The sequence below is a fragment of the Phymastichus coffea genome, unplaced genomic scaffold (assembly GCF_024137745.1).
Source record: "Phymastichus coffea isolate CEN01 unplaced genomic scaffold, Cenicafe_Pcof_1.1 PCOF00150, whole genome shotgun sequence".
NCBI classification, from domain to species: domain Eukaryota; kingdom Metazoa; phylum Arthropoda; class Insecta; order Hymenoptera; family Eulophidae; genus Phymastichus; species Phymastichus coffea.
Window position 1 is genome coordinate 109,725 of NW_026706961.1, and position 14,354 is coordinate 124,078.

Here is a 14,354-nt window from a genome sequence, read left to right on the forward strand (position 1 = left end):
TGTAGTCGTTGACTAATTTTGAAAGATAGGGTTGGGTGTATGAAATAAATGCAATTAGAATTACAATTAACTATATGAGCTTTATTACATGAAAACAAGAGAGGATGGAAGGGGCGGGAGAGAGAGAGAAAGATAGAGAGCGAGAGAGAGAAGGAGAGAGTACGTGTACGACTACTTTCTGAGTTTGAATGCCTCCCTTTGGTGCGCATTTTACCTAATCGTTCTCACCTAATTGTCCTCGTAAAAGTCTAAATGGCCCAAAGAATCTAACAATATCCTCCAAGCTGTAAGAATGCGACGACGGCAAGTATAAACGGGAAACAGTAGAGTAAGTCTCCGAGGCTTCATCCATGAGGCCGCGACAGTACTGGTAATAAAATACGTACATTATAAAAAGACAAAAGTTGATATACAGTTAATTAGTACTGATAGCAATATTAAGTTGATGTCTTTAATGCTTATAGTTATACTTTAAACTAACTACTTCTTACTTTATACTTTATACTTTTTATAAAAAAATACCAATGCAAAAAACTGATATATACATAGAACATAATATTTTATTGAAAGTAAATGTATTAAAAACAATTATTTTTTTCATTTTAAATCGATAACAATATAAGTTTAATAATGACCAAGATCTAGAATGTTAGAATAATAGTGTTGATTGTCTTAACAACAGCTGTAAAATCATAGAAAGATATAAAAAATGCAAAAAATGCAGGCTAAAAAAATGTTTGTTGTCCAGAACAAACAGTAATTTCATTCTAAAATTAACACTGTATTTTCTATATCTTTCTGTGATTTTATAGCTGTTGTCTAGATGATTGAAACTTTTATTCTTACTACGTCTCTATTTTAAAAATTATCATTAAAAGCACGTGAAAATGTTATATTTGATATAAAATAAAAAAAAATTAATTTATAGGATTTTCGGGATTACACGCTGATTAATAAACATATCGTGAATAGAGTTTAACTTCTATTAGCACGATTACCCCAACCGCGTCGGTGATCGTCTTTGTATTCATCCATTGCCCTAGATCTAGCTAATGTTTCAGGATCATCTTTTTCTATCAAATCTTCTTTTTCTTCATCTTCTGCATCTTGTTGTAAACTTTGATCAATTTTTCCACTAGCCACATCTTGAAGACTATTTGAACCAATCTGATTCCTTTGCGCTTGCTCCGGCCACCTGTTTTAAAATAAAGATATTTTTATAATTTTTAAATGCATATCTATTTTGGAATAAAGAAAAATATTCTTGAGTGAAACAAATCTTTCATTTATTATTTCTAAAATATATGTATATACACATCTTGAAAAGAAAAATTTTTGGTAGAGAAATGCAATATTTAGATGATAATGAAAATAAACAATAAAAATTAATGATTAAAATAAAAACGTTCTCAAAAATGGAAGCTGGATACAAAAATATTTAGCTACTTACTCTCCATCTCGAACTTTTTTATCATAAAATTCTTCAACTGTCATTACAGGTAAACTTGGATAACCAGCTCCATAAACTTGTTTTTGTACAGTATCTCTTGTGATTATAATGGGCTGAAGTTTTGCTGATGGTATTTTTCTAGAATTTTCTTTTTTATACATTTCTGGATTTTGTCCAATTGATTTCATATGCTCCAAAATTGGCTTTTCATTAGCTATTGAGGCTAATTCATCAATAGCTTGGTTAGCAAATATCTTAATCAGAGTTACAAAATACTCTCTTTTCGCTTCATCATCAATATTGGGATTATTTAAGTTTTTGTGTAAAATATCAAGTTTTTTCTCAAGTTCTTTCTGTTCTTGGTAGCGTTGTATTTTTGTATTCCTTGCAGTTACCTAGATATTATATGATTCATAATTGAAATATATTTTTATAAAATAAGTAGAGAAATAAAAGTTATAAAAGTCTACCATTTCAGTTATTAATTCAGCATTAGATTTTTTACGACTTATTGTAGTTTCTTCCTTTTTCTCTTCATGATCTACTTCTGGAATTTCTATATCTATCAACCCGTATGACTTCAATCTTTTCAAAAAATCAACAAAATACACTTCTGCTACATTCACTAAATGTAATCGATCATCTACATTGCATATTTTTGTTGTAAGAGTTCCTAGTAAAGCTGGTAGTAAAAAAAATTTAATATTTTCAGTTGATATTTCATTAAAGCTTTCATTGCTGCTGAACATATCAACTAGAGATACTAATTTCGTTGCAGTTTCAAAAATATTCATAGTTTGTTTAATTGTTGCCTGCAATGAATAGTTAGATTTATTCCAATCTCAAGAAACTAAATTATTATTTATATTATTATTTAAATAAAATATGTTGGACAACGAACCTGAACTTTAAAACTATTTGTAGGCTCGTCTGTTTTATTTAGATTATTGTACATCTCAAAGCCGGTATCAAATAATTGAGATAAATTTTTATCCTCTGGAATATCATTATTAGCTTTCAAATCGATGCTTTTAGAATTATCGTCTGACATATCCATTTTTTCAATATAATCAAATAACGTAAACGTTCAGATATGTTAACTATTGAATACAGATTACACGGAATACCGAAATCCGAACTACAATAAAATGCAAATATTGTGTTGTTGCACTGAATTTGGCTACATTACATGAAGATGCGAGCGTGCATTCGACTTTTTGTCAGCGCGAAAATTTAAATGCAATTTACTTTAGAACTAGATTTCGAGCTTAAATTTGTACATAATCATGAAAATTCAACACTATATAAAATAATAATAAAAGTATTTGTAATATAGGAAAAAAGTTAAAGCGATTACATTTTCCAAACAGATCATAGAAATTCATTTTATTTTTAATTTTAATTTTTAATATTTTCAAGTGCAATAATGTGCCAATCTATGCAATATGTTTTATAATATACTTATACAACAAATGCATTTTAACTTTGTACATAATGGTTTACCTAACCGATAAAAAAATTAAAAAAATAAAATAATGTTACCAATATTTACAAAAATACGAAAAATAACAGTCTTTCGACATGTAACTTCCAACTAATCATTCTAAAGTATGAAAAAGAATAATTTTTTGCAGCCGTCTGATTTGATAACAAATTTACATATTAACTATGATACTCAGTTGTAACATTATGCTTTTATAGCTATTTCATGCGTTTAAATTGTAAATATAAATGTAAATGACAACTAGGAATATACTTAATTCATATATGGATTTTTACAAGAAAACCACTGCATAGAATTCAAATGATTAATGAATAATACTCAAACAAGAATGTAATATTCTTTCGAATTAGACAAAACCACAAGTGTTTTCATCGATTGGGAACTACACATATCCATTGTCTATATATAAAACATGTACTTTTCTTTGGTAATTTATTTAATTTATAACAAATGTGGAATCGATTATATTTACAAATTCTTAAATTAATATGGCAAAATAATTACAGATTAACGTAAGTACATCCATACATACACAGCAAATTGCGATATGAAATGTCAAACAAAACTAGATGATAACAAAATTTAATATCTTGCAATAGTTAAGTAATGCACCTTAAGATAATTATTGTTTTTAATGAAACTAAAGCTTTGAACATTCAACCTAGATCAAGTACTTTTGATTTTATATTTTAAATAATTTATTTCTTGAGTACTTTCTGTCATCTTACGAATCATCATGTTTTTTCAAATTTAAATTCTTTTTTTTCATATAATAATGTAATTCATGTTTAATTTCACGATAATGTAATAACAATTGAAATTTCAAACAAATTATAGAATAATATCAATTTTTCATACAAGATGAGTATCATGAATTGGACCCGTTTTTGTAATGCGTTACGGTTAGTATTTAATCGTATTTTTATTTTCATAAAATAATTTTTCTATTTCTAGACTTTTAAAAGTGTAGAAGAAGCAATTATTTAAATTTTATCCATTATATATATAATAAATCTTTAATTATTATACAAGCACAAGCTTGTTTAAGAACACACGCTGTTATTTCAAACTTATACTGTTGAACACGTTTTTAATAACGAAATTTATATGAAAAATAGAGTAGAATACAATTCAAATAAATTTTCTTTTACATATAAATTATAAAATAATCTACGCACCATAAAGCAATGAAAATTTAAAAATAGTTTAGAAATAGTTTAAAAAACGAATTTTCTTATTAATGTACGTACAAAGACGCAGGTGACATACGTGAACAGCTTTCATATTAGTTATTTCTTGTATTTTTCATTTTTAAAATAATATGTCAAACAAATTTCATAGTATACAATTTTTTTCAAATTATTGCTCAAATACTAGTACTGGACTATTATACGAATTAATATAAAAACTGTTACAAAAATTATCGTAGCCAAGGCTTTGATTTTATCCGATCTGATATTAGGATTGAAGTTAATTAAAATATATATAAGATTGCAATCATAGATTACATGAAGACTGCATTTGACTTTTGGATAATTTCGTCAAAAGAGTTAAAGGCACAAATATTATTGTACATGTTAGAATATTTCGAGCAATTTTGTCATTATTACTATTACTTTTTTTTTAATTTTCTAAATCGCTCTTCTTTGGCTTGTCGTCGTAGTTGATTAATCAATTCGCTTGGTACATCCCACAGTCGATCAAAGTTCATGATAATTGCTTCAGTTACTTGACAGCATACAGCAGCCATATTGACTTGTGCGCTTAAATCACTTCGATCGCGAGGATAAATGTAGCGTGGTGGAAAAAGTGATGGAGCTACAATCATTGCTACATTGTGAATTGACATTTTGTTTGAATTTTGATTTTCTATAACAAGCTTGAAAAATGCCAGTAAAACTTTCAATGTAAATTGATGCTCCATTGGAAGTAACAACACTAATAAATTTAGTGAATAAGAAAGATCACTATGATTTTTCACTCCTTAAATCAAAATATAATTGAATAATATGCATTCTATTTATGAAGATAAAAAATGTAACATTTAACAGAAAATTTACCATGAGTTTGATAAAATGCATCTATCAATTCTATCGTGACAAGTGGTTGTGGTAAATCTCTAAGTAATTTTTTTAGAACTACTGATAAATCATGACATGGTGTTCGTTTGAATAATCTATCAATTTCTTTTGGTTTACTATAAAAGTCTGTTTCCAATTCTGCGCATAATGTTTCAACCTAAAAATTATATAATTTATGATACTTTTATTACAGAGATTCTAAATTTTACTATATACTTTTTGCTTATGTCCTCCAACTCGGAGAATTCCTTCTTCCTTAACACCTCTAGTAGTTAATTCATGAAGAAGTTTTTGAAACACAAGTGGTATATTGCTTTCTTCACTCGTCAATTGATTATCTCTTAAAAGTAAAGTTGATAGTGAGACTCCAAACAAATTACCGGCTGAAATATTTTATAAAATAAATTCAGTATAATTCTCAATATGTGACAAAAAGCAAAACCAGATATTCTCACATTTTCTTCTGCGTTTATTTGGTTTTTTTCTAATTAGAGGTAGGTTATATTTGTCGAAGACAGCTGTTAGTTCAAGCCATAGTAAAGGTTGTAATCTGGTGAGATCTCTTTGAGACAATAATTCAATTCCTTGTTGTGTATACCCATCATCAAGGGCAAGATCATTGGAATCCCAATCCTGATTTTTTGCTTCATTTGCTCTGCACATCTCTTCAAAACTTAAATGACCATGAGATGACGTTCTGTTCAAAGGTCGAGTTATAACATTTTCTTCTCTTGCCTTTGATGCACCATACAAACTACTATGGCTCCTAGTGACTGTTGCATGACTACCAGAACTCCTTCTAAAATGTAGTTCATTCAATGTATACTGATGATATATGATTAATTATGATTATTAATCGTGATTAATTAAATAATAAAATAATATTGCCTATTACCTTAAACTTGAATCTTTAGAAGAGCTAACCTTCTCAGCAGACTCTACATCTGCATTAGCTACTTCACTTGGATCACTACCACTTAATCTTTGAATTGTTGGGCGAGAAAAATGAATTGTTCCTAGTCTTTGATAAGCTGTTAGTCTTATTCCTTCTATAATATTTATGCGATATATATTTTCAATTGTTATAGGTTTTCATTTTAAATATTACCGGAATCTCCTCCAGCTACATCTCCTCTGTAAGACCAGTGCCCAGAACGTCGGAATATTTCTTGAACTGGCAATAAATTACAACTAGTGTTGTTACTAGTGGTATTAGATGCGTTTGAATTACCACTTGGTAATCTGCGCATCCCATCCTTTGTATCTTGCGGATTGCGGTGAAACATAGATACAAAACTTGGAACATGAGAACTAAAAACATTCAATTTCTAATCAGCCAATTTGACAATTTTCACAATAGAAAAATTAAGAAAATATTTTCTGTAATCATCTAAAAATAGTTCTTATATCTTATAAAGAAATATTTTTTTGATACTCTGTGCTCTGAAAAATGTATGTATCTTTCCCGCACACTTGGTCAACAACATATGCTTAAGAGTTGAACTTTCCACTACCAAAAAATACCATACCTAATATGTTTGGGAAAGAGATTTTCGTCTTGTGCTTTCTGTTCACTAGTTAAGTAATGTACTACTTTACATTTCAATAGAATTTAATTAAAAACAGGGTTAATATACCTTCCATGATGGGATGTTATTACAGAAACAGTAGGTGGTGATGGAGGTAAAGCACTTTCTAGTGTTTCTCCAGAAGCGGAATCGAGTGAATCAGGTGTGGCACTACGTGATCTGGTACCAGTACTTGAAACCTGAAGTATGAAATATACATGATAAATTTATTCAACATAATTTCTAAGGTTAAATTAAACAAACCTCAGAATCTTTGAAAACATCTCTGATGTCTGGTTTGCGAACTCGCTGTCTTTGATTATATCGTTGCTTAACAGTGTGATTGAGTGAACGTACTCGTCGTTTGACTGCTTCAGCCTGTGCACGTGACAATGGACGTAATGCTGCACCTAATTCCTCTGGTTGAATTTCTCTGCCCTCTTTCCATGGCTCAGTCAGTTCAGCTAAACCAGCAGCTCTCAACCACTCAGCTTCTTCTTCTCCTTCTAAAATAGATATGTCAAAGATATAATTTTTGAAAATTTTGAGAATTTATTATGGTCTTACCATCAAAACTTCGAGGACTACATTCCTCATCAAGATAATCTTCCAAAGTTTTAGTTTCTTCTAAAACTTTTTGATAAACTTCCCAACACTCTTGTGGATTTGTAGTAAGTCCACTAAAATTGGAAGTATTACTCTTATCCATTTTTCAATTCTCAAACAAATTGGAAGTTATGCAATAAATTAGTCAATGAATGTCATCCATATCATTTATAAGGCACCAACAGTCTTTAATGCACTTTTAATATTACCAGTTCTGTTCCCTACAAAAATATGTCAAAATATTAATTATCATTATCAAATATCTAATTATTTGTATGTTGTATATATAGACGGAAATTTTCATATAGATTATTTTAGTTTATTTTAGATCAAAGAATTCTTTACATAATAAACATTTTAATTGATGTTATGAATATTATTATTCCGTTAAATATAAATATAGATATATATATACATATACGTACAAAATGAATTATTAAAATATTTTAATGATTAAAGTTTATATAATTATAGCAGAAAGAATGCAATACAATTTAAAAGAGAAAAAATTAACTGATTACCTCAAATTATCAGCATATTGAGCAATTATCTTGAATTATTTTCTTGTCGAAAATAATCAATTTTTTTTATTGAGTTATAACTACAGATCACAGAACATAACCTCTTGGGTGGCAGCTGCTTGATTAGCAATAAATAACGTAATAGTTACGGATATTATAATTATGGCAGTTTAATATTATATTGATGGGCGCGGAGAATAGATTTTATCAAATTTGTAAATGGCGTTTGCTCGAACATTCATTTTCGACAAGAGTAAAAATATTTAAATATAACTTTAAATATATTTAATTTTAATCAATCTTGCCAGTTTTTTCTTTCAAATTAAACTTGTCAGGAAAAATAATACCATATTTAGCTTGTAACTATAAAGTACTTGATAAGTAGGTTATGCGGGATGACAGAAGAAAATGAGAGAACTCTCTTAAAAGAAGACTGTAAATACGCACACATAGATATTTGAAAAAATTAATAGCACGGTTACGTGAATAACTGCACACCTCAGTGAAAAATCTTGATAAATAAAAAAGAAAATCGTGAACTGTCAATGCTTATCTTTGAAAGATATTGAGATATCTGTATTAAGTGAATGTGAAATAATAAAAACCAAATCACTGCACTTTGTAGATAGAAGCTGCACTGTTTCACTACACAGGTGAGAGTAGCGATAACATAAAGAGGAATTTTGCAATTGGACGGTAAAGCCTACATCAAGTAGAAGTATGTAAATAAGTAGTGTGCGTGCACGTCAGACGCACAGTTTTCTCATGGATGTGTGTGCTGACTGCTGAGACTGCTGAGTAAAAAAAGAGAAAGAAAAAAGAAGAAAATCGCCTCCAGCGTACTCTATACCTACTTTGCCTGCACGCGCTCGTTTGCTCACTGGCCACCGTATAGTGTGTATGTATAAGTAAAATACCTGTGCAACGCACTAGAGCGAGAGGGAGAGAGAGAAGCGTGTACGTGTGCGTTAAATTCATGTGTTCATGTTAGTGCTCTGCTCGCTGGCTGCCACTCACAGTCATACTCACAGTCAGGTTGGATAAAGTAAAGGCGGGGAAGGGATTGGAACGTGAGAGGTGAGACAAGTAGCAGTCACGCGGCGAGAAAGAAGAAAAAATCAAAACCGAAGTTCTTCTTTTACCTTTTTCGCATGCGCTTAGATATTTTAGCTTCTATTATAGACTTATTCACCTTCGCAGCCGATATACCGCTCGCATCATTTGCGATGTCAGTATCGTTAGCTTACGTGCCTTATAACTTGTACGTGAAAGGAAGGGGTACCGTTTGTTTATTCGTATATCACTTTATGAATGATAAACACGCACCTATGCCCATAAAAAATCATTCGAATGCCGACAGAGTTAATACGCAATAACATGCCTTGCTCATTTTTATTTCTTACACGCGTTTTTTATCCTGAGGAATTTTAAATTTGATCGAATAAGCTTATTATTTAATCTTCCGTTCATACGTCTTTTATCTCTATCGTCTTACATTTCGAAACACTGCTGTTATTTATGTTGATCTATTAATGATTAAATGTGGAGTTTCTAACAGTCAATGTGAAACTTGAAATTATATTACAGTAGGCAAGCAATTATTTAGCGATTATGTAAAAACGTGAACAATGAGCTTCCACAATTTACAGTAATTGCTTAGCTGCCAGCACGCGTAAATAATTATGGCTAGACATATATAAAGTACAGAATACCTATCGACACGCTTTCCAAATAAAATTTCAGAGTAAAACTACACGTGAGCTTCCAACAATCTACACACAAGTACCATAGTATTTTTATTCTTACCGTGTGTGCGTGTTCATGAATAATATAGTTTCGGTACACATGCGTGTATAGTTGGCACTAAAGTTAGAAATATCACAGCAGATTTTTACCATGACGTCATGCACTGTACCAATGCAATGCTTTATTTTACAAATTATTCGATCTCTTGTCTGCCGATCTTTATAAATTTGCAATTATTCGTTCAGCATGGCATCGCATTCGACTTACGGTTCATTTATCAAGTAAGCATGAAAACCAGATGAAGCATTCTTCATTCAAGAGAAATCGAAACAGCTTGAATAAATTTATTTACCAATAGTTAGTTCTAAAAAACAGTTATGTATTTAGGTATTATGCATTTTCCTTGATCGACTGTCAGATTGATTGACGTCGCTTTGTTATTGTCTTTTTTATAATTAAAACAACATAATTTGTACATACGAAATCTTATAAGTATTTAATGTTTTCTTATTGCATCCTTTAAATAAACTAATTTCAGTTGGCCTTTCCGCCTAAGCGCTATGCCTACTATTATAATTTTTTTAATATCTAAATTCGTTCAATAACAAATTCTCATTGAAAGCGCGTAGTAGTTGCAACTCAGTTCAATTAAATCATCTATTAAGCTCAAGAATTCTTTGGCACTTAATTTAACTCGACCCGCTTAAAAAAATTTCAAGTTTTACCTAACTTTCGCCAAATTTACGTTGGATAAAGTTTGGCAAAACTTGTCCGTTGAATGGTACCAAACTTATTTATTTAACTAATTAGTTTGTAAAAAGTTTGAGAAAACGTTTCCCAAACTTATTGTGAATTTAATTTTGAAATTTGATTTCTAATCATAAGTTTAGCAAAATTGTGTCAAAACTTCAACCAAAGACAATCGTAAAGCTTTTTTTTCAATTTTTGATCGTAACTTTGGTTAAAATTTGGTTAAACTTTGGCCAAAGGCAATAGCAATATGTTTTTAATGTTTGATAAAATGTTTGAGCAAAGTTTGGCCAAACTTACATCAAACGAAATCTCTAAGATTAATTGTCTTTTTATTCAAATGTATGGGCAAACGTTCGTAAAACTTAGTCCGAAGTTCTGACGACAAGTAAAGTTCATGTTTAGCAAAATACCCATACTTTCTAATAAAAAGTAATGGTTAAGTCAACAATTTAAGGTAAAGTCAAGTAATATGCCAGGCGTCACCTGATATATATATAAAGAAATAATTTTTTTACACTAATATGAAAGTTCCTGTGTAATGCAAGAATAATTTTAACAATGCAATTTTCAATTATATATCTTATATAGTACTATAGTATAGTACCATACCTTATTTGTATCATCCAATTTTTTCATTGCTAAAGTACATAGTTTCGTCGTCGGTTAAGTATTTGTTTTTCCTCTTAGTGAATAGTGTGGATTTTTATTTATAAATATTGTAACGGAGAATCTTGGCTAGGCCGATTTCGTCCGTCTGGTTCTCGCAAATGTTCGTGCGCCGCGCCAACCTGACAGTGTGTGCGTGTGGTACACACACTCATGCTTGGATTTTTGTTTACGAGGTGCTGAACACGGGCTGAGCTGACGACTGGAGCAATGGAGATGGCGCAGAAGAAAGGAGAGAGAGAGAGAGAGAAAGCGCTGGAATCGCGGAAAATTAGAGTCTCTGCTAGGCTTTGGGCAGAGAAAGTTGCGCGCGTGGATAAAACTGAAGGTCATGGTTTTCCGAAGTTGACCCCGCGACCTCGTCGACGTTTTGTGCGTTTTCGGAGACACGCCCGGTCCGCGGACAAGTATTAGAGTGTGTGAGGCTGGGTTGCGCCCAGCCGTGTCCCGAAGGATTCCTGGTACCAGTGCGTGTGGGTAACCGGCGAGGTGCGCGGGTGCGCAGGTGCGCGCGCTAACAGTTTTGACGTTAGTGCAATACCGAGCAACCGAGAGGCGGCGGAAACAACGACAGCAATCATCGAGCGAAACAACAGAATAAGGCAGCAGTATTGTAGGGCGAACGAGAATACGAGCAAGAAGATAAACGGCGACGACAAAAAACACCAGCGAGACGGTCAGCGAGGAGCACACCAGTGACGTCACACTGCAGAGCGCTCTAGCCGTCAGAGGCTGAAGGTCGATGTCGATGTCGTGTTTTTCTCTTGTTTCTCTCTCTCTCTCTCTTGCATGTTTGGGCACCAGTTTATGGGTGGTAGCACGGCAGACCTGCTGGTTACCCCGTTGATAGTTTAACGGCGGAAAGTGTTTTGTCGGGCATTTATTGTAACATCTAGTTTTAACAAGGGAATCGGCAGGCTGACCAGCCACCGATTCACCTTCGCGTTCGCGTTTGTTATTGTGCCGCTCGTAGTGTATAAGCGCAAGATCGCCGTCTTGTAACCTATTGTTGACGATTAAAGGATTAGTGTGTTAATCCGCTGTTGTGTTTATTCGCCGTTGTATCACTCCTCATCCCGACTTCAATCTGTACGTTTAACGTGTTTATGCTCGACGCGTTATTTAGTCGTGGGAACGTCTTTTGCTTCCCGAATCCCTGAATAAATAATTTGTGCGAACAGCCGCGAGCTACCCAGACGGGAACGGTCGCTAATTCTCCGTTACAATATATAAATAGAATTGTTATTTTTTTTAAATTATACAATCGAATACATTCAATGTTGATCAAACAGTTTGAAAGAAAAAAACATATTGGTGTAATGGAAATTGTAAAAAGTGCAGCGTGTAATAAAAATAATAACACAATATGGTAATAACGTGGCACTGTACTAAAAAGCTCGTAAGTTGCAAATGTTATTTACTCTACTTTCTTCTTTTTCTGCCACTCTTAACTTCCTAATCTGTTGGCCACTCACGCTTTTTCCGCTGTCTTTTCTGATCACGCTTGAAGTAGTCATATGTGTTTTCGTGTCGCTTCTCGTTGCTTTCACGACTTCAGTGGCTTTTGTTCTCGTCATCATCGTGACGTCTTTCGAGTTTCGTTACAAGTCGATTTGTTCTTTTCCTTATGACACAACTTTTCTTCTTCGGTCTTTTTCTTCTCAGTTTGCTTTCGTTTCTCATCTTATAAGATATCCTAACGCTTTCGCTCCTTATTACGTAGCTTTTCTTCTTCAATCTTTCTCTCTTTAACTCGTATCCATGGCTCGTCTTTTCGCTTCATCTCCTTTTTACGCAGGTTTTCTTTCTCAATCTTATTCTGTTGAACTCTTCTTCTTAATTCATTATTGGCTTCGCGATTTCTTTCCTCTCTTTGCTGTTTTTCTTTTTTCATTGCTTTTATTTCTGCTTACCTTTGTTCCACATTTCTATGATTTTTCTTAGTCTCTTCGAGCGCTCTTCTCTTAATTCGTCTCCTTCCTTCGTCTTTACATTTTCTCTCATCACGTAGATTTCCTCTTTCGATAGATCTCATTTCGGTTAGTTTATGTTCCTTATCTTTTTTTTCTTTCTCCTTATTGCGTTTTTTCTCTTCATTGCGCTTTCTTTCCCTCTCTTCAGCTGATTTTTCAACTTTGCGCTGTCTCTCTTCATCTATTTCTTGTAGTTTCTCAAATTCACGATTCATTTTTTCAGTTTCTATATTGGCAACATACATATTTTTATTGCGACCATTTTTCTCACCAGAACGGGACTCGCTGAATTATCTGTAGTTTTCCATGCCATTGAAATAATTCTCATACATGATGTCATCTTCGTCTCTCTGCTACTGCTCATTTTCCGTTTGTTCAATAACGTCTGATTCATCGTCATTTCCTTTTCCGTCTACAGAAAATTATTTAATTTTATTTTTTGCCGGCTTTCTGTATTAATAAAGCTTTTGCAAAACCTCGTCCCGGCATGGTCGGACACTTGTTTGAGCTTTTCGAGCTTTTTTAGAATTCTACTATGAATAAAGACATTACCTTTTTCTTTGTCTTTTACGCGTTCATATTCGTTTGAATCTCGTTATCCTCTCCGTTTTAATTGTTGTTGAATTGAATATCACCATCGGACTGATTGCTTTGCCTATTGCCTATGTTTTTTTGTTTCAATCTCGCAAATCTCGCACGTTTTACAATCTAAAAATTAACTATAATTAATCAAAAGATGACAACTATAATTTACAATGTTAACATAACAGTATTTACCTTCTTATTTGATGCGTAATCAACGTGTACATTATTTTTCGAGATTGGTTCAGTTTTGTCATATTTTGACCTGGGATTCTGCAGAGTGGCAAGTGACAAGTTTGTTACGCATATTTTCGATATTCGTCATGTGAAAACTTGCATTGACCTCTCGTATTCATACAAACGAAAGCTGACAAATATTTTTATTAAAACTCAAAACATTTTATTAGTGAAAATAATCTACCTTCAACGTCATTAAACACTTCTTCATCAATAGCAGAACGATTATTTCGTCCTGTTGCAGATAATTGTTTAAGTACATCTTTTCCAACTATATCATGTAGCAGGTGACGAACCATTTCTTTTAGATCTTTTTTGTAAGAATTTCGGTAGAGGTCCAATTTCCACGCAGGTAATGTCGATTTCGAACCATCCACTAATAGCACCTAGAAAATAGAAACATGTCAATTAAATTAATTATTAACTATTATTTAAAATTGCTACTCACCATTTTCTTTTTTGTGAATCCAGTACTGACAATAATTGACTGTGAAATAAATATTACAATTATATCATTGAAACGATAAATATATACTGTAACGGGGTGTGAATTCCGTTTTAATTTCTTTGTCTCGCCCGATGCGCCGTCGTACCGGAATGCGCGTGGCGAGATCGAAATAATTAAGTTTTGCTAGCTAACCGGGGAGCAGGAGAGCACAGGTGTCAG

The 14,354-nt window shown here is 32.3% G+C and overlaps 1 protein-coding gene across 1 annotated transcript; it reads right to left on the reverse strand.

The window, feature by feature from the left end:
- Window positions 1-540: 540 nt before the first annotated feature.
- On the reverse strand, window positions 541-8,615 carry LOC131672440 (rho GTPase-activating protein conundrum-like). Its single transcript, XM_058949652.1, has 12 exons — window positions 7,731-8,615; window positions 7,171-7,430; window positions 6,868-7,109; window positions 6,673-6,803; window positions 6,144-6,346; window positions 5,931-6,084; window positions 5,491-5,834; window positions 5,252-5,418; window positions 2,352-2,444; window positions 1,921-2,262; window positions 1,451-1,845; window positions 541-1,195 (listed from the first exon to the last, which is right to left on the reverse strand). Exons 2-12 carry the CDS (start codon window positions 7,310-7,312, stop codon window positions 976-978), a joined length of 2,433 nt encoding a protein of 810 aa, XP_058805635.1. The 5' UTR covers window positions 7,313-7,430; window positions 7,731-8,615; the 3' UTR covers window positions 541-975.
- Between the last annotated feature and the right edge of the window lie 5,739 nt (window positions 8,616-14,354).

Coding starts and splice junctions, on each gene's coding strand:
- LOC131672440 (XM_058949652.1), bottom strand. CDS start 7,312: ATGGATAAGAGTAATACTTCCAATTTTAGTGGACTTACTACAAATCCA. Junction 5,419..5,490: donor AAATAAACGCAGAAGAAAAT/GTGAGAATATCT, acceptor AAAATATTTCAG/CCGGTAATTTGTTTGGAGTC. Junction 1,196..1,450: donor AAAAAAGTTCGAGATGGAGA/GTAAGTAGCTAA, acceptor ATTTTAAAACAG/GTGGCCGGAGCAAGCGCAAA.